The 16,260-nt window shown below is 34.3% G+C and overlaps 1 protein-coding gene across 3 annotated transcripts in view; it reads left to right on the top strand.

Annotated features, from left to right (window-relative positions):
- DPY19L3 (dpy-19 like C-mannosyltransferase 3) overlaps positions 1 to 16,260 on the top strand; it is a 37,055-nt gene that overhangs the window by 14,630 nt on the left and 6,165 nt on the right. For 2 of the 3 annotated variants that reach the window (XM_026856503.1, XM_026856502.1), the window contains exons 9-16: positions 189 to 320; positions 1,348 to 1,449; positions 2,236 to 2,309; positions 2,553 to 2,711; positions 4,188 to 4,310; positions 4,650 to 4,761; positions 5,320 to 5,376; positions 10,648 to 10,730. In XM_026856503.1, the coding sequence (XP_026712304.1) occupies positions 189 to 320; positions 1,348 to 1,449; positions 2,236 to 2,309; positions 2,553 to 2,711; positions 4,188 to 4,310; positions 4,650 to 4,761; positions 5,320 to 5,376; positions 10,648 to 10,730 (842 nt within the window). Of the gene's footprint in view, positions 1 to 188; positions 321 to 1,347; positions 1,450 to 2,235; positions 2,310 to 2,552; positions 2,712 to 4,187; positions 4,311 to 4,649; positions 4,762 to 5,319; positions 5,377 to 10,647; positions 10,731 to 12,905; positions 13,001 to 16,260 lie in introns of all 3 variants that reach the window. The other variant, XR_003399189.1, reaches the window with a different exon arrangement.

Here is a 16,260-nt window from a genome sequence, read left to right as displayed (position 1 = left end):
ATAGGTATAAAATGTTAAGCTAACTAGTTCAGGACATAAACATAGAAAGGATATAGTAATGGCTCTTAAGTGTAATGATTTAGTGCAAGATGATTTTTTAAAAATAATTAATGTTGAAATAAATTATAAAACATTCATAGAAAAACAGCTATGAATGTATAGGCATAAAAATCTCATTATTGTTACAGGTTACGTGGCTCTATATCATTCAGATTTCTGGATTACTGCTAGTCTGTGTCCTACAGTTCTTTAATTCTATGATTCTTGGATCATTACTTATAAGTTTTAATGCTTCTGTCCTGATAGCAAGAACAATCCAGGTAGGTACCAAAATATTTTTTTATTAATAAATGATGTGATATATAGAGATAAATGAGTCATTTATATGCATTATAATCTGAAATTACTAATGAGAGGAATTACTATAGCTAAAGCAACAAAAACATTGCATGATCAGCTAATGAATTCAATGACACTAACTACCCCTAGCATATCCAAGCACATCAGACACCATAATTCCGTGACTGCTATTAACATTTATGATTGTACAAGCTGCAGTTTGAATCCTGCAAAAGTTTACATAAGTGGACTTTACACCTCTTTCAGCAGGATGTGTCTCAGATTTATGGATGTGCCTCCAAAAAAATATTCTGTGAGAACTAGGCACATGTCAAATTCAGTTTACTGAAATCTGTTGCTTCTTTCAAAGATTAGAATTTTTTCCTGTATTTACAGTTCTCTTTCTGCTGACCTTTTAAAATCAGGACTCTGTTTTTTATAGTCAGATAATGTCTGCACCTGTTTCAAGTTGCCTGAACCATTCTCAGATATGAAGCTTTGAACTGGAAAATTGCTCAAAATTCTATCAACTGACAGAGCCAGAAGACACCTTTGCCACATTGAGGTGGAAGGTCTAATGAACAGTTATTTTTAAAGGGACACAATATTATTGAAATGAGGGGAATTTTGGAACACAACCACAATTACACTGTGTGCCAGCAGTTGTATAAATATAATGGGGCCACCCCCGAAGGAAGGCTGTTTGGCTAGTTACAAAACTCTACTGGGTCAATACTCTGGCAGTTTTTATGATACTGTCTTACTGGACAGTTTTTGTGGAAGAAAAATATCTTTATCCTGGATACTTGGTAAAATGTACATTGTTGCTTACATGAACCTAAACCAAATTTGAACCTGATCAGGCCTAGCAGATAAACAATTTTAAATAGTCTGCATTGCTTAGTCTGCATTACTTTTGTTCCAAATATATACAAATGTACTGAAATACTAATATTTTGTTCCAAAGACATACAAAAAAGTACTGAAATACTAATATTTTCTTTGTAGAAAAACCTAAAAAAGGGTGGCTTGCTTAATAGGCTTGGGAAACTTATTCTCCATGTACTATTAGTCTTGTGCTTGACTCTTCTAATAAATAAATTCATCAAGGTAAGCAAAGAATTTTTAATACAGAAACTTAGAAAATGTATTATGTTAAAAGCTACAGTTATCATTAAATTAAAAACTGCAATGAGATTTCACTGCATTTCAGAGACTGCATTTTAGAAAAGAAAGATCATTTTACTAATCTTTTTGGTACACAGATTTTAAAACTTCATAAATTAACAGGAATAATCAAATAAGAATTTGCAACTTGAAGCTCACTGGAAATTTTATAACAAGTGTAGATTTATACTGCATTCTGACTGTGGGGCACTTGCAAAGTTTTTCATTGAATTTACTTTCTAATTAATGCAGTTAAAAATGAATACTTGTTATAAAAATGTGGTAGACCATACAATAGTTTTAGTTGCTTCTTGTGCACAGGTATCTGCAGACATTAGTGACAGCAGCATGTTTTCTGCTTTTGAGTTTTAGTCTCTTCAAGAGTTCTATATCAACAGATTAAAATGTATTACACGTGGAAATTAAAAAGACCACAGTAAGATATGATAAGTCATTGAAATAAAAAATACAGCTAAAACAAACTTGTCCTGGGTAATCTTTATCTGTAAGTAAGAAACTAACTCTAATAGATATTCTAAAAAGTAAGTAACTTGCCCTTTGGGCCACAGAAGCATAATTACAAACTGAATGCTTATTTGATTGCAGAGCACCCTATCTCAGTAAGCCTGTGTTGCTTCAGTTTCATTTAAATGAGGAAAAAACTGTTTACTGTGTGAAGCTTCGTTTTTTGGTACTTAAAATATAATTTCCTTTTCTCCCCCTTCATAGAAAATTCTTAATCTTGAATCAGATGAACATATATTCAAATTCCTGAAAGCAAAATTTGGATTTGGGGCCACAAGGTATGATTTAGCTGCTACTTTTTTTTTTTTAATGACCTCGATAAGTGAAGCCTGACGGTTGTTCTCATTTAAAATCTTGGTGATAAATCATGTATTTTTACCTCATGTTTAAGTCATACAGTTTCCTTCATAATAATCTGCACGACTGTGGCTTTATAATTGCATGGAAAAAAGAAAACTGTGGTCCTTTTTGACGTCAAGTTATGAAATACATGATGACAAGGATTATTCTTTTTTCTTCAGAGATTTTGATGCTAACCTGTATCTTTGCGAAGAAGCTTTTGGTTTACTGCCATTAAATACTTTTTCAAGACTCTCGGATACATTACTTTTTTACGTCTATGTATTTGTTCTCTTCCTTATGACAGTAGCAGCTGTAATTGTTGCCTTTCGGAACCTCAGGTAAAGTATGTTTTAAAAATAATTCACATTTTTATCAATTTTCTCTTCTTCAACAGGCTGAGGAACTGACAGTTGAATACAGCAGCATACAGTATCACTTTCCACAGGTACTTAAGGACATATAATAGAGAGATCAGGCAAAATAAATAACTTCCTATTAAAGCTAAAAATATAATGGATGTAATGAGACTAAACAAGGAAACATTCTTCCCTAGATTCCTTCAAGCTCTTTTGTTTTCTGGCTTAAGTTCTGCAGTATGTGTACTTTGGTTGAGTTTTTCAGGGGTGGGGGAAGCAGGGGAAGGGTGTCTTTATAGAAAACAATGTTAGTTTCTCTAGATCATCACATTTTCCCTGTGCAAAGCACTTACAGTCAAAGATTTCCCTGGTGGTGTCCTCAAACTGCCCAGAAATGAGGTAGGATAGTCTGTTCTGAATTTCCTGTGATCTGCGTGAAGAAGCAGGAGTGGTAGACCAACTGTGCATCGCTGCTGCCAGTTCCTGTAGCTAATCTGTAGGATTTGGAGGAGTTTACAGGACACTAGAAGAAAATTAGTACTGAACTGCTATTTGAAATAAAAAGTAAATGGTTCATTATAGACCTCTTGGTTTTACATTTACAGCCTGGGCAAAAGTCAGAAGGGATGATATAAAACTTGATTAAGCAAAAATTCAAGGAGTGTCACATAACTAATGCCACTCATCATAGATTTTATGTAAAACAGGATAAACAGGAGAGAAAGGAAAGGAGGGGGAAGGGATATGAGACATTCTGATTCTGAAACTGTTACAATAATTGTGAAATCAGAGTCATCTGTAAGGCATTTTGGTACTATTCAACCAGCCTCTTAAAAAACTTCCTGCATCATTCAATCTTAAAAACAAAAGAATCTGCAGCTCTTATTTTCTGTAATCCTAAATGTAATCCCAAACATTACCCTAATTTTTAAAACTGCCTAATTATCTCAATTATCACCCACCCAAAAAAACAGAAAAACCCCACACATTTAAGCAGCTTCTGGTTTTGTAATCAGCCCTCTACATTCACAGGACCAGCCACATCAAGCGATAACCAGTCCTTTCAACACCTTTGCTGTAAATGTACTTCTAGTCTATGGCTTTAGTAGCATCCAGACATACCAGCACAGCCCCACACAGCAAAGTGCTTCACTCATCAAAAACCCTGTGAACCCTGTGGGAGTAGCTGCTTCAAGCAATAAACCAAGCATGCTTTTATGTAAACAATTTTATCATTCTAAAAAAGCTCATTTAAACCCATTGCATTTTCAGAAAACCTGATGCTGCATCAAGTTGGTGCGATCAGTCTTAATTATATCATAGATATAATAGAAGATTGTGGACTGATAGCAGTAGTATCGCTCTTTAGTCTCAGAAGGATTAAATGCTTTTTAAAATGGAGACAACTATGTGAAATGTGTTACAGAACTTAATATTTTATTTCTTCTGTTTAATTAGTGGTTCAAATCAAGTCCAGTTCATGGAAAAAATGGAAGAATATACAGTAACACTAAAGCCTGATGCTGCTTACAACTTAATTCACACAGTTCTTTTTGGATGTCTGGCATTAAGCACAATGAGGTATTTTTTTTTAAATTCTATTTAATTCTACTAAAGGCTTTTTTAGACAACTGAGTATATTTTAATAAGAGTGGATAGGATCATGACCCTTCTTTTCTTTCCCTGATGCATACTGAAGCATTTCCCCAAATACTCCCAATAAGAATGTTTGGATATTTGGGAGCAGAGGAGTTCTCAAGAGACCTAACAAAGTGCAAAGTCAATCTTTTGCTCAGTTATTTCAGAGTCCTGAAAGTCCAAGAATGCTGTGTTCAGAATTTCTCTTGACATAAATGTTGTCATCAACACTGCTTAGCAGAGCTCCAGATGACCACCAAAACCTTGTCTGTATTCTTCCAGAATGAAGTACCTCTGGACATCCCACATGTGTGTATTTGCATCATTTGGCCTGTGCAGTACAGAAGTCTGGAAACTTATCCTGAAGTGTATTCATCTCTACACATCACAGAGGGTTAGCACTATAATTACAGTATTTCATGAAATTTGGTTTTGCTCCATGTCTAAACCAAATCAAGACTCAGGATTATAAGACATCTGAAATTAATAGTGTGTAGTTCTCTTAAACTGGATATCTCTGAAGTATATTTATGTAAGTTTAGTAAGTAAAATGTATTTTCTAGGGGTTTGTTTATTAAACAATTCCATTTGAATACACTAGATGGCAATATAGATGTGGCTATGAAAAATAACCACAATTTTACTAAAAAAAGTCTTAGTCACCATATTAAGAAATCATCATTGGTCGGAGAAGACCTGTACAGTCTTAAGATACTGAATGATAGAGTGTTTTCCACCTTGTCAAATACAGATTTAAGTATATAGATACAAATTAATAATTTGTGATGGGTCTGTAACGGGTTTTATTTGAAAACAAAATCAGAATATGGTCTTAATTCACGCTCTGTAAATTCTGCCACATGATAAATATGTCAGATATCAATACATTAAAAAGTTATGCAAATGAATGTATCATCAGAATAACTTTTTTTTTTTTTGCTATTTCTCTTAGACACATGTCATTAAGTATTCTGTGACAATAATTACATTATTATACATTTCATATAAGGTAAGATTTTTTTTTTCTTAATGTTTTGGCATTTTTTAGTTGCATAGAATTTTGCTTTTTCTCACAAAGAGATGCTGGTTCCTAAATAATTACATACAAGATTTGTAGCTGAATTTTAAAAATTGGGATAGACTACTTGAAGTGCAAGTACCTTTATGTATATGAAATTGTATGTAAAGGATCAGTTGGGCTTATTTGATCCAAATTATAGATACAGTTGTTCATATATACAAGTGTTTGTCTGTATGTTTAAGTTATCAGTGTTATTTAAATGCATAATTTTGTGGAATCACAAGTTGTCTGTGTTGGTTTTAACTAAGTTGCAGATAAGATGCACATTGTTTAACTGTGTAACAATTCATTGTAGGAGCAGAAATAATCATAGTGTTCTATACTACTGTACCTCCTGTCATATATGTACAGAATGGTTAAACTAGTCCAGTACTTTATCTTTAGTCTGTCCTAGAAACAAATTATTATGGTCAAATGTTTAAATTGTAAGTACAGAAAACATATTTGAAATACCAGCATGTACAAGATTATTAGTCTGTCATAGCAGTGAGATTTAGAATATTAATTTAATGGGTATAGCATTGTTTTAATCTGTATTGACAAAGACAAAATATTCAGGTGCTACTTTGATGATTCTACTGTGAGATGAGAATATTTCTGTTAAATAATTACCTTCAGAGAAATTCAAGGTGAATTTCATTATTAAAGTTAAAAAGGCAGTAGTAAAGCATAACAGTTAAGAAAGCTGCTAAGAGTTCACTCTGAAAGTCTATTCCCACCTTTAAAACAGTGAAAGAGTCAAAAAAAGGCTGTTAACAGTTTGTTTAGTAAAGTTAAACTGATGTATTCCACTTAAATTTTTTATTATTCTGCTAGAGGACATTCTATGATTATTTTTTTTTCCGTTGGTATGCTGGTTAGGGAAGTCATTTACCATTTTTATCATCTCTGGAAATGATAGATATAATGCCATTTCTTTTGACATGGGTGATAGCAGAAGCATGAAATTCTAATAGACAGTCAAATATGACAGATCAACTAGGAATAATTTTCCTCCCACTCTTCATGAGCAAATGTGAATTTCCTAAATCCTGTCAGATTCAATTCTGAAGTCAACAGAAGTCACTGATTTTCATAGGCTTTAGATCACTCATTAGTTGTGCTCCATCTGCCCAAAAAGCATTATTTTTGTGTTTGTTCTAAATACAGGAAATAATTTTTATTGACATTAAAAATACAATTTTTCATAGTGCCCAGTGGGAATAAAGAAATGCATCACCTCTCAGAATTTTTTTGTCTTAAGTCAGTTCTTGCAGTTCAGCTAACAGAGAAGTGGATATCTTCATGTGTATGTCTTTTCTACAAAGCTGTAAGAGTTAGTGAGCCTTCAGGCGAGAAGCCTACCTGACAGTTAAACTTGTCACCAGATCCCCTGGCAATGGTCAGAATAAAAAGTCTTAGAGAGATCTGAAAAATATCCATTGCTTCTTGAGAATGTGTTTTTATATTTTCCCTCTAAAACCTTTAGAAACAAACCAACAGTTCAAGTAGATTTTGATAAGGGACTTATCTTTCTCCTTTCCAGATAAGAATTTATCTGTTCATGCACTGTGACTGCTCAGATTGCCTGAGCAGTTTGTGTAATCACCACAAAGTTAACCAGTCACCATGGCTAGTTTTCTTGAACTAATAGTAGGGCAATTTTATATTTCATTACTTGTGGTTACGTTTGTCAGAAGAGCTGTTCTTCAGTGCCATTCCTCAAAATAGTAGTTTTATTGGATTATTAACCTAATCCTGATAAACTAATGAAAGCCTCTTTTGAGGCATGTGGTTACTACAGTCCCAAATACATCACTTGAACAATAATTTATTGAGATACAGATGCAGCTACAATGCTAGTTATCTTTCAGATTTCGGGTACAGTATGTTTTGAGACCCTATAAGACATCTATATTTCTATTTATACATTTTCTTCATTAGTATAGCACAAACATCTTTTAGATAAAGTGAAAGTGCTGAACTATTATTTCCATGCATACTTTAGCTGTGCTGCAGATAACACAATATATAATGGAGTACTAAATATTATTTATGTTTCAATTCATACTCTTTTTAGGTATATTTCAGGTTTATCTGTGTCCATTGCATTTAGCTTTTCAATAGAATACTACCCATCAATTTGTGTTTGTATGTCAGTCATTCCTAAATTAGTTGTTGGTACTTAAAATTAGTTCCTGAGCTTCATCAAGTCTGTAGTTCCTGGTTTTGCCAAATAATCTTGATTTTTCTTTGCTAGTAAACCAGCCATTCATGTAATTTCTTAAACTGCATTTTTATCTTTATCATGGCCAAGTCCTTTTGCTCCAAATAGATGTTTATTGCAGCACATAGCACAACATATACCAATGATCTCAGCAGTCTCCAGCTATGCTGAAGAGCAGTCATGTACGTACTGTATGTATTTATCCTTTAAACCTAAAGTGATATAGTGACCTATATCACACTGATCTGCTCAGAGGCCAAAGAATTAATGCTTACACGTTCTGAATTCAAAATAAGTGTCCTTGTATAGGAGAAGTACTGAACCTCCCATCTTCAGTGGACTGTTCAGCACTTCCAAGTTGGTGGCTAGCACAATTGTCTAACTCTGGACTTTCTAACTGGAATGAAAAAGGTTGTTTGTGGCGAAAAATCTGGGTGCTGATCATGGCCCTTGTGTTAAAAATTGTCACGTCTATATCTGCAATATATATATTTGGACATAGTAACTATTAAGAAATTGAAGCACACTGAAAACTCAAAGCACACCAGACATTCAGTGAGAAACTTAAGCATTATTGTACTGGGTGAATTCCATGATCGTGAGCCAAAGTAATAACAAATGTGAAAGAGAAAGCCGAAATTTTTCTACAACATAGAGAGTTAGAAGAATGTTTTCATTCACAAAAGATTTCATTTTACTCCTGAAAGTTAAAAATTATCTTACATCCAGCAAGTATGTGGAGGAACATGCAACAACTTTAGTACTAAAATCTCTTAATAATTCAATTTCTTTCTGTAGTCATGTCATCAAGTTTAGAGTTTATTTTTCTAGATCTTAGTGATATTTTTCAATGAGTAATTACATACCTTAGGAAAAATATTCACCATTGTCAGTTTAGAGTATGCCACCTTTCTATTTTCTTGGGGTTTTTTTTGGTTTTGATATGAGTCAGCAATAACATGCCATAGTACCTTTTTCTATGCTTTTTAAGCCTTGTGTCATGGTACACTTTTTCTCAGTCTGACATATACTTGATTTACAAGACAGTTATATCAGTGTTATTGGTCCTTATTTATTTACTTTGTCATTGTTGTTCTATTGTATTTGGAACTCCTGAAGTTCCTTAGTTTTCTTCTGGCTTTACTAATTAAACGCAGTGTTACCTGAAAAGTTTGCTACTTTGGAATCCTCTTTAAATTCAGTGATAGGAAGCCCCACTACCAAAATTTTCCTCCAGTGAAAACTGGTTGTACTCACTCAAAAGTTGGCAGTAGTATGATACTGTGACTTGAAAAACTTACATAGTTAATGCCATGTAATAGTCCCAGCATTCAGTAGATAGCACAGTATCGTTAAATTCTCAGTGGATTGTAGGGCAGGTTTGCAGCATGATCTAGAAGAAAAGCAGAGCCCATTTCCTTCTGCCTCCACCCTGAAGGACTCCAAGCTCTAAAAACATTTAGCTATCCAGGGTACTTTAGTGACAAAGAACGGATATGAGACTCTACAGTCTTATTTCACAACTGCTTAATTTATTTACTAATCTCTTGAGAGATTAGAAGAGCAGAAATATGTCTATTATAATACTACTGCACTTCCCAAAACAGTAGGTTGTGATACTGCCATAACTATCTTTTAAGTGTTTCTCAATCCACCAGCCAGGATTATTTTAACAAATGTATCAAGTAAACAGTTAAACTAATAAGTATCTTAATTGACCCAATAATATCTCCTGCTCCCCAGTCCTCCTACATAATTAGTTTTAGTAAAAGAATGTATATTTTTGCTAAGTAGCTTAGCAGCATCACATTCAAATTCCTTCTGAACTCTTGGATGAATATTACCTAAATTGGATGATTTATGGCTTTTTAGATTATCGGGCAGGTTTTCTTATGCTTTTTCCTGTGACATTTCACTTTGCAAGCCAGCAAGCCTTGTTATCTAAAGAAAGCAGGCTCAGCAGAATAGGTTTCACCATAACATCCTCTGTAGTAAACACTGATGCAAAGCAATCAGTTAGATATTAGCATTGTCATTACCTCTCTTAATGATCCCTTTTGCCCTTGAGTATTTACTAGCTTAAACAACAAGAAACCCTTAAATAAGTCTTTGTTCTGTTAGCTTTTGGGGGGGGGTGGGGGGGTGGGTGTTAAGTTTTCCAGAATCAGTTTCAATCTTTATTTCTTTCCTCCAGATTTGATTTATGTATTCATTTTTTGCAGTAAATTTTGAATGTTTTTCCCCCAATAATTCATTGGATGTTGCTGTTCAGTCACACTTTTTTCCTTCAGTGCTTCTCTTAATTTAAGCTTATGAAATGCCATTAATGGCATCCACAGCACATCTAATGACTAACTTCTGATACAGATTTCCCACCTTTTTTTTTTGTTTGTTTGTTTAGTTACAGATTGCCTTTCCAAACTTAATGTTAATTCCTGGTGCCTTTCCTTCTCCTGTAATCACAGACATTATTTAATGGCTTGGCTATTAGTATTGAACTGTTACATGATGATTCTTTATCTCATTCCTTTTCTTAGCGCTTGGTCTGTCAAGAAATAACTTAAAACAACAACATTCATACTGTAGTCCAGGAACTGAAATGGTTCATTTGTAAAGTAGATGCACAACAGTCATATTTGGTAGCAAATTTTAGTTTCACATTGACTTTAAAATACAAACTGATGTTAACTAACTGAATTCTGGAAACTTTCAGTGAGATGTGCATCTGAGAAAAGCTGCTGTTCTCAGGCTCACCACAACAGGTAATTCTGTTCCTTCTGGTTACCTGGCAGGAGCTGAAGATCTCAAACTCTGAAACTGTGTATTCATACTTCAATGACAGCCACCTGTCCCTCATAAGAGGGGTAGATATGTTTTGCAACTTATCCATGAGCTGGACAAGATCATTTATGAGCCAAGATGAAATAATATGTTTCAACAGCCAGAACTTTTTCTGTTCATTCTGTCTTCAGTTTATTTTGTTTTCATAATAGTGCTGGCCAGGAATAATGGATGAACTGTCAGAGCTGAGAGAGTTCTATGACCCGGACACTGTGGAGCTGATGTACTGGATTAAGTAAGAGGATTTTTTTCTCTATTTAAGCTAAATGCTATTTGTGTAGATCTAATGCTCTTAGTTATATTGTTTTTATTTGTCACAGCTCATTAGTGAACTCTGGTGACCCCTGGAGATAGTTAAGGATGGAAGGGCTATCAAGAGGTTAGGTATTAATGCCTGTGGAGAAGAGCTGTACGCAGAGTCCCCTCTGCTCTGCTCTGGTTCAGTATCATGCTGCTGTATTGCCTGTGCATCAGGAAACCAGTTGACTTCATTTGCTCCCATAAGTACCCATAGTTTTCCCGGCTGAAAGAGGCAAATTTGGAGGTGTCAAGTTTCTTCCATCATATTATAACTACCTCTTTACATTAATAAACTTTGCAGTGAAATATTTTTTTTCCTCCTTAACCTGTTGAACTTCTCTTTTCAACTTAATTTTAAAAAGCTTGGATATACAGTTGTAGGGCTGGAAATCTGTATTCTACAGCTGATTTCTTGAACTTTAAAATAATCTAAATTGTTTATACTTATTAGAATTAATCCCAACATGTGTTCTAAACCATAAACAAAATATTTGTAATTGAACTTGAACTTGCCACAGCTAAGCATAGATGCAAAGTCTCTTTCAGAAGTATGAGTTAATCTTTTCAACCCCACCTCATCACTTCTGCTTTCTCACAGAGCATAGGAAGGTATTTTTTAGGTGGAAACAGTTTGGAATACTGCATGTAGAAGATCCTGAGAAAAAGGGCCAGGTAGGATGTTCTCTGGAGAACTTTGAATTTAAAGAATATGTCCTCTATTAACATACAATAACCACAAAAAACTTTCAGGTTAAGTTCTGAACAGAGATATGCCTGGGACTTGTATTTATTTGGAACTCTGACAAAGATTAAAAAAAAATTTTATGTTCTGGAGAAAAATATTCTGAAAGTAAATCTGAATTTACTACATTTGACATTGAACTATCTGAAGTATTTCCTTGGAGCACTGTACTGTGTTTTCATATGCAATGAACTTTCAGTGAAACTAGTCACCCAGCCTATTCTACCTATAGCAACATATTTGCAATCCATAACATTGTATTAATCTATAAACTAGAAGGAGTAATTTAGAAGTAAAATATATTACAAGCCTTCACTGACTTATCTTGAAAGCAGGCCATGTTTTTTCTTCATTTAGAATCTTTGCAGCCATATTGACATGTTTTTGTGACTAATGTTTACCAGCCAGTTCCATTTAGCACTACTGTTTTATTAAAAGATGGTAAATGTCTGATAGTTCAGGTCTCCTGTGTACAATATATAGAGTTGTATATAGATTTACACATAAAATATGCACATGGAGTTATTCCCAGGCATGAACTGGATTTGACTGGATCCAATGAGAATAATTTTTCTTAGTGCTGAGAATGCTAAACTGGTGCTTGTCCTCTTTTCATTTTAAGTCATGACAGACAATTACAGAGGGAAATTTTCTACTTAGAATTTATTGTGTTTAGAAATATTATTCGTGTTAAGAAGAGTTAATTATCTGTGCTTTAAATGCAAGTCAACACAATTTATGGCAAGTTTCTCAAAGTGGGACAGATTTTCTTAAGTTTTGATGTGCAAGAGAAAGATTTTACTGTACTAACACTTGATAGTTTTGCTGTAGTTAATGATCTGTCAAGGTTGGTGTCAGGAACTAATCATTCATTATTAAAACTCGGTATGAGAAGCTCTAATTTGTCATGTATAGCAGTGAATTAGGAATAACTCATCTGTCTTGCAGTCTCTCCACAACAAGAAAACCCTATCTGCTTAGATCTAAATGCATATTAGCTTATCCAAATATACAATCTGAGTAATAGCCAACTATTAGCCTGTCCACTGGGAAGTGTCTGCAGATGTATTTTTTTACTCTTCCACTTACTAAAATTATTGTAGTGTTTTCAGGGAGATATACTTGTTTATATCTTTATAATAAACTTACTGCATAGTATTGGACTGCATCTATTGCAGGGCACAACTTTTTACATAATGATCTTGCATAAGTCTCTTGCTTTTTCCTACCCACCACCTCATTTTCTTAGCTATTTTTTAAAAAAAAAAAGAGTCAAGAAGGTCCTGCCAGTGACCCAGGGATAGTTCACAGCTGTGTTCCCAGATGGGAGGTATATTAAAATTCTTAGTTTTGGTCTTTCTCCCTAAGACAACAGGAACAACATGCTCATTTGTGAGATGGGGAAGAATATCAATAGAATGAGCAAATCAATAGCGTGAACTTCCCTACTCTGTTTACTTCTGGTAAGTGTTTAAGAAGCAATGTCTTCTGCCTTTAAAGGGGAAACCTGTTTAGAATTGTGGAATATTTCATAAGCAGTTACCAAAAATGATAGAAAAACTCCTTAGAAATCTCGGACAACAGCCAAAACAGTGGAAAAGTTAACTGAGACTGAGATTTGGTAGAGCATAGTTGTATGTCAACTGTATGTCACTCAGGTGTGGGGGACAAGCAGGCAAATTTTTATATTAGTCAAAACCCCACAAATTTCAGAAAAGCTCCTAAGATTACAAAAATGGAATACCCATATTTCAGTGGTGGTTCTTTCATTCAGTAATTTATATTAATGGCTATATTTAAATTTCAAGCCAGCTATAAATTTTCACTCTTACTTACATGCCTGATTTTCAAGGGTAATCACACTGAAATCAACACATATTCCAAACTTTAAAGGCAATATTACACTTTTTTTTAATTATTGTTCTTAAATTCTTGGGCTTATCCTTTGTCTTTGTAAAATTCAGGCATGGACTTGATAGTGCCTGAGAAATAGGTTTATACCAACTGTGTAGGTGCACTCCTTTATGTGAGCAAAATATGCATGCGTAAAATTGAAGCTGGGACTAACAAAAATGCATCTTGTTGCTCTTTCTATGTGGCTGTTGTTTTCCATTTTTGCAATTTTCAGTCTTTCCAAACCAGAGGGAAAAAAAAGAACCTTGACCGTTACTGAATATGCTTTACTGCCTATCATTTGCAGTTAAACCTGTAATATTTTCATATAGCATTCTGCAAATAAAAAGACTTTCTTTTAAAGAAAAAAAAATCTGATGTGGCATAATTGAGGACCCATTTTCAAAAACCCCTTTTCTCAAACCCCTTTGCTTTTTAGATTCATATCACACCCAGGCACGAGTAAAGGAATAATCTGAGATTTGTCAGATTTTATGGCTTTGAAAGCTAACTACAGAGTTCAACTCTGGAGGACTTCTAATAGAAATAGCCATTTTATTTCTAGTGATGTAACCTATAATTGCAACATTAGCCATTTCTGTAGGGTTTCCTTAAACCAACTAACAGTAATTCTTTAGCAGTTTAAGAGAAAGAATTACTACCACTTTCAGAGTCTGTGCAAGTAGTTCCTGCCAACCCCTTTTTATTTTTAATGAGTTATTCTTTAGTATTTATATAATTCTCTAAATTCTTAAATGTAGGTAAAGAAAAGCTTCATACAATGTATTACAGTGCTTAGTTTACCCATTAGTTCAGCTGTAATTAACTTGTTGAAAGCTGAGAGCTTCAAAAATAAATGAGATTATTTGTTCAAAATGCTTGGTCTGCTTGGAATGACATGTAAATTACATAATGTAAATCAGTTTGACCTGTAAGTCCTTGTCATTATTTAGTGACATTTTGTACAGAATAAATTGTTTGCAGGTTGGGCAGTGTGGTATGGAGCTTGGCAGAAAGCTATAAAAACAAATTATCCTTTCATTTTATACATCATTTCTTCAGTCATTTGTAAAAATTGCTTCGTTTTTCTGTAATAGAGAAGTGTCATTCAGTGGTCTGAAGCACATTAACTGCCTTGGATACAGACCACAGCAGTTAGTAGTATTAGAGAAAGACGCTTGCATGAAATGTAGAAACCATCCTGTACCTGAAAAATATTAGTTAATTGTCATGTCTCCCTCTAGTGGCTGTTTCAGAAGATAAACACTCAGTAAGGGCCACCAGCTGAAAGTCTTTAGGTAGTTAAGGACAGACACTGCACGATGCTCACTGTCACCTCCCAGGTCCCAAGTGTCTGTCCACAGCAGTGAAATCCAGTGCCAGGTTTGTGTTCCTGGCAGCGCCAGTAAAGCGTGGGAAAAGAGTGTCTCCAGGAACTGTGGTAGAGGCACGTGTTGGCCTGGGAACCATCTGAGCTGGCCCCAGTAAAATACAGACATACCATTTTCTAGGACTTCAAACAGGTAAATCCTGAGTCTCAGGAAAACATCTGCCTTCCCCTGGAATACCTGACTTTGAACTCCATCCAGGGCCACGGCACATAAGCCAGTTCTCTGTAAAGCAAGCAAGGGTCACTAGATTGTTTTTAAGGTATAGGAAAAGGAGGAAGTGCTGGCAAAACTCTTAATACCTGATAAATAAACAATGCACTCAGCTATATTTCACTTCTGGGCAAGAGTGAATACTTTTATCGAGGGGAGGAAGAATTGGACCCTGCACCTTCTGCATTTTGACAAGCATTTTTTACCAGTTAGTTATGGAAAAACGGCACTATCACATTTCCTCTTGCTTTCTTTTGTAAGAAAAGAGGCTGCAGGATGTTTCTTGAGATTGTTTTGTTTGCTTGTGGTTTTGCCTTTAATACTTGTGGGTTTTTTTTTTAAGAAAGTTTGATTCTGCAAGTTTGCATTAAATTGGGCTCTTTAGGAATCAGAGGTATAGAATTGACTTGATAAGGCCAAATTGGGAGATAAGTACTGCAGAGCATTAGAAAATTTGAACTAATTTTGAACAGCGAAGCAGACTTTTTGTACTAGAAGTTTCACAGACCAAGAATAAACAGAGAAACATGTTAAAGGTGCTTTGAGAATCATAATTTTCATTCACATGTCTAAGCTCTACCAAGTCCCTCTGTGAATCCAGTCCATGTTCTTTTCAGCTTAGTTAAAAATATTTTGCTTTCCTGAAAATTCAAGGATGAGTCCTGTCTGAGAGCCTGTCAGGACCATTACATTTGCATAATGTTAAATTCTAAGACAAACTAATTTCATTTAATGAAACATCTATTTCATGATACTTGTGGGTTTTAATTTTTTAAGTAAAAAAATTTTTAAACTAGCTTAAATATTTTCAGACTTTAAAATGAAACTGGTTTTATAAACTGCTGAAACACTAGTCTATCAGTAAAGTTAAACTGGCCTATTAAAAATACTATCCTTGTCCTTCCTAGATGAGATTAATATACCAGTGCCAGAATTTTTAGAAGTTTGTAATTATTAATTTGCTAAGAATACTCCCTTGAAAGGCAATAGTAAAATTTAATACTTGTCTCTTAACATTTTCAAGCCAATCATAGAGCTTAAAGAAGACTAAATATATAGCTGCAGTTTCAAAAGGCTCCCTAAAGCGCATCCCAAAGTGTCACAGTATTTGAGTACTATAGGTGCCATATATGCATGTACGTGGATGTTAGGCAACTATTCACATTCCTTTCTAGTTTCATTTTACTTGAATTAATGTGTGCTTCTTTCCATTGTTTTAGTCTTTATAG

The sequence above is a fragment of the Athene cunicularia genome, assembly GCF_003259725.1.
Source record: "Athene cunicularia isolate RWA chromosome 11 unlocalized genomic scaffold, athCun1 chr11_part1, whole genome shotgun sequence".
In the NCBI taxonomy this organism is placed as follows: domain Eukaryota; kingdom Metazoa; phylum Chordata; class Aves; order Strigiformes; family Strigidae; genus Athene; species Athene cunicularia.
Note: the sequence above shows the minus strand (reverse complement) of the source record. Positions and strands in the feature narration are given on the sequence as shown.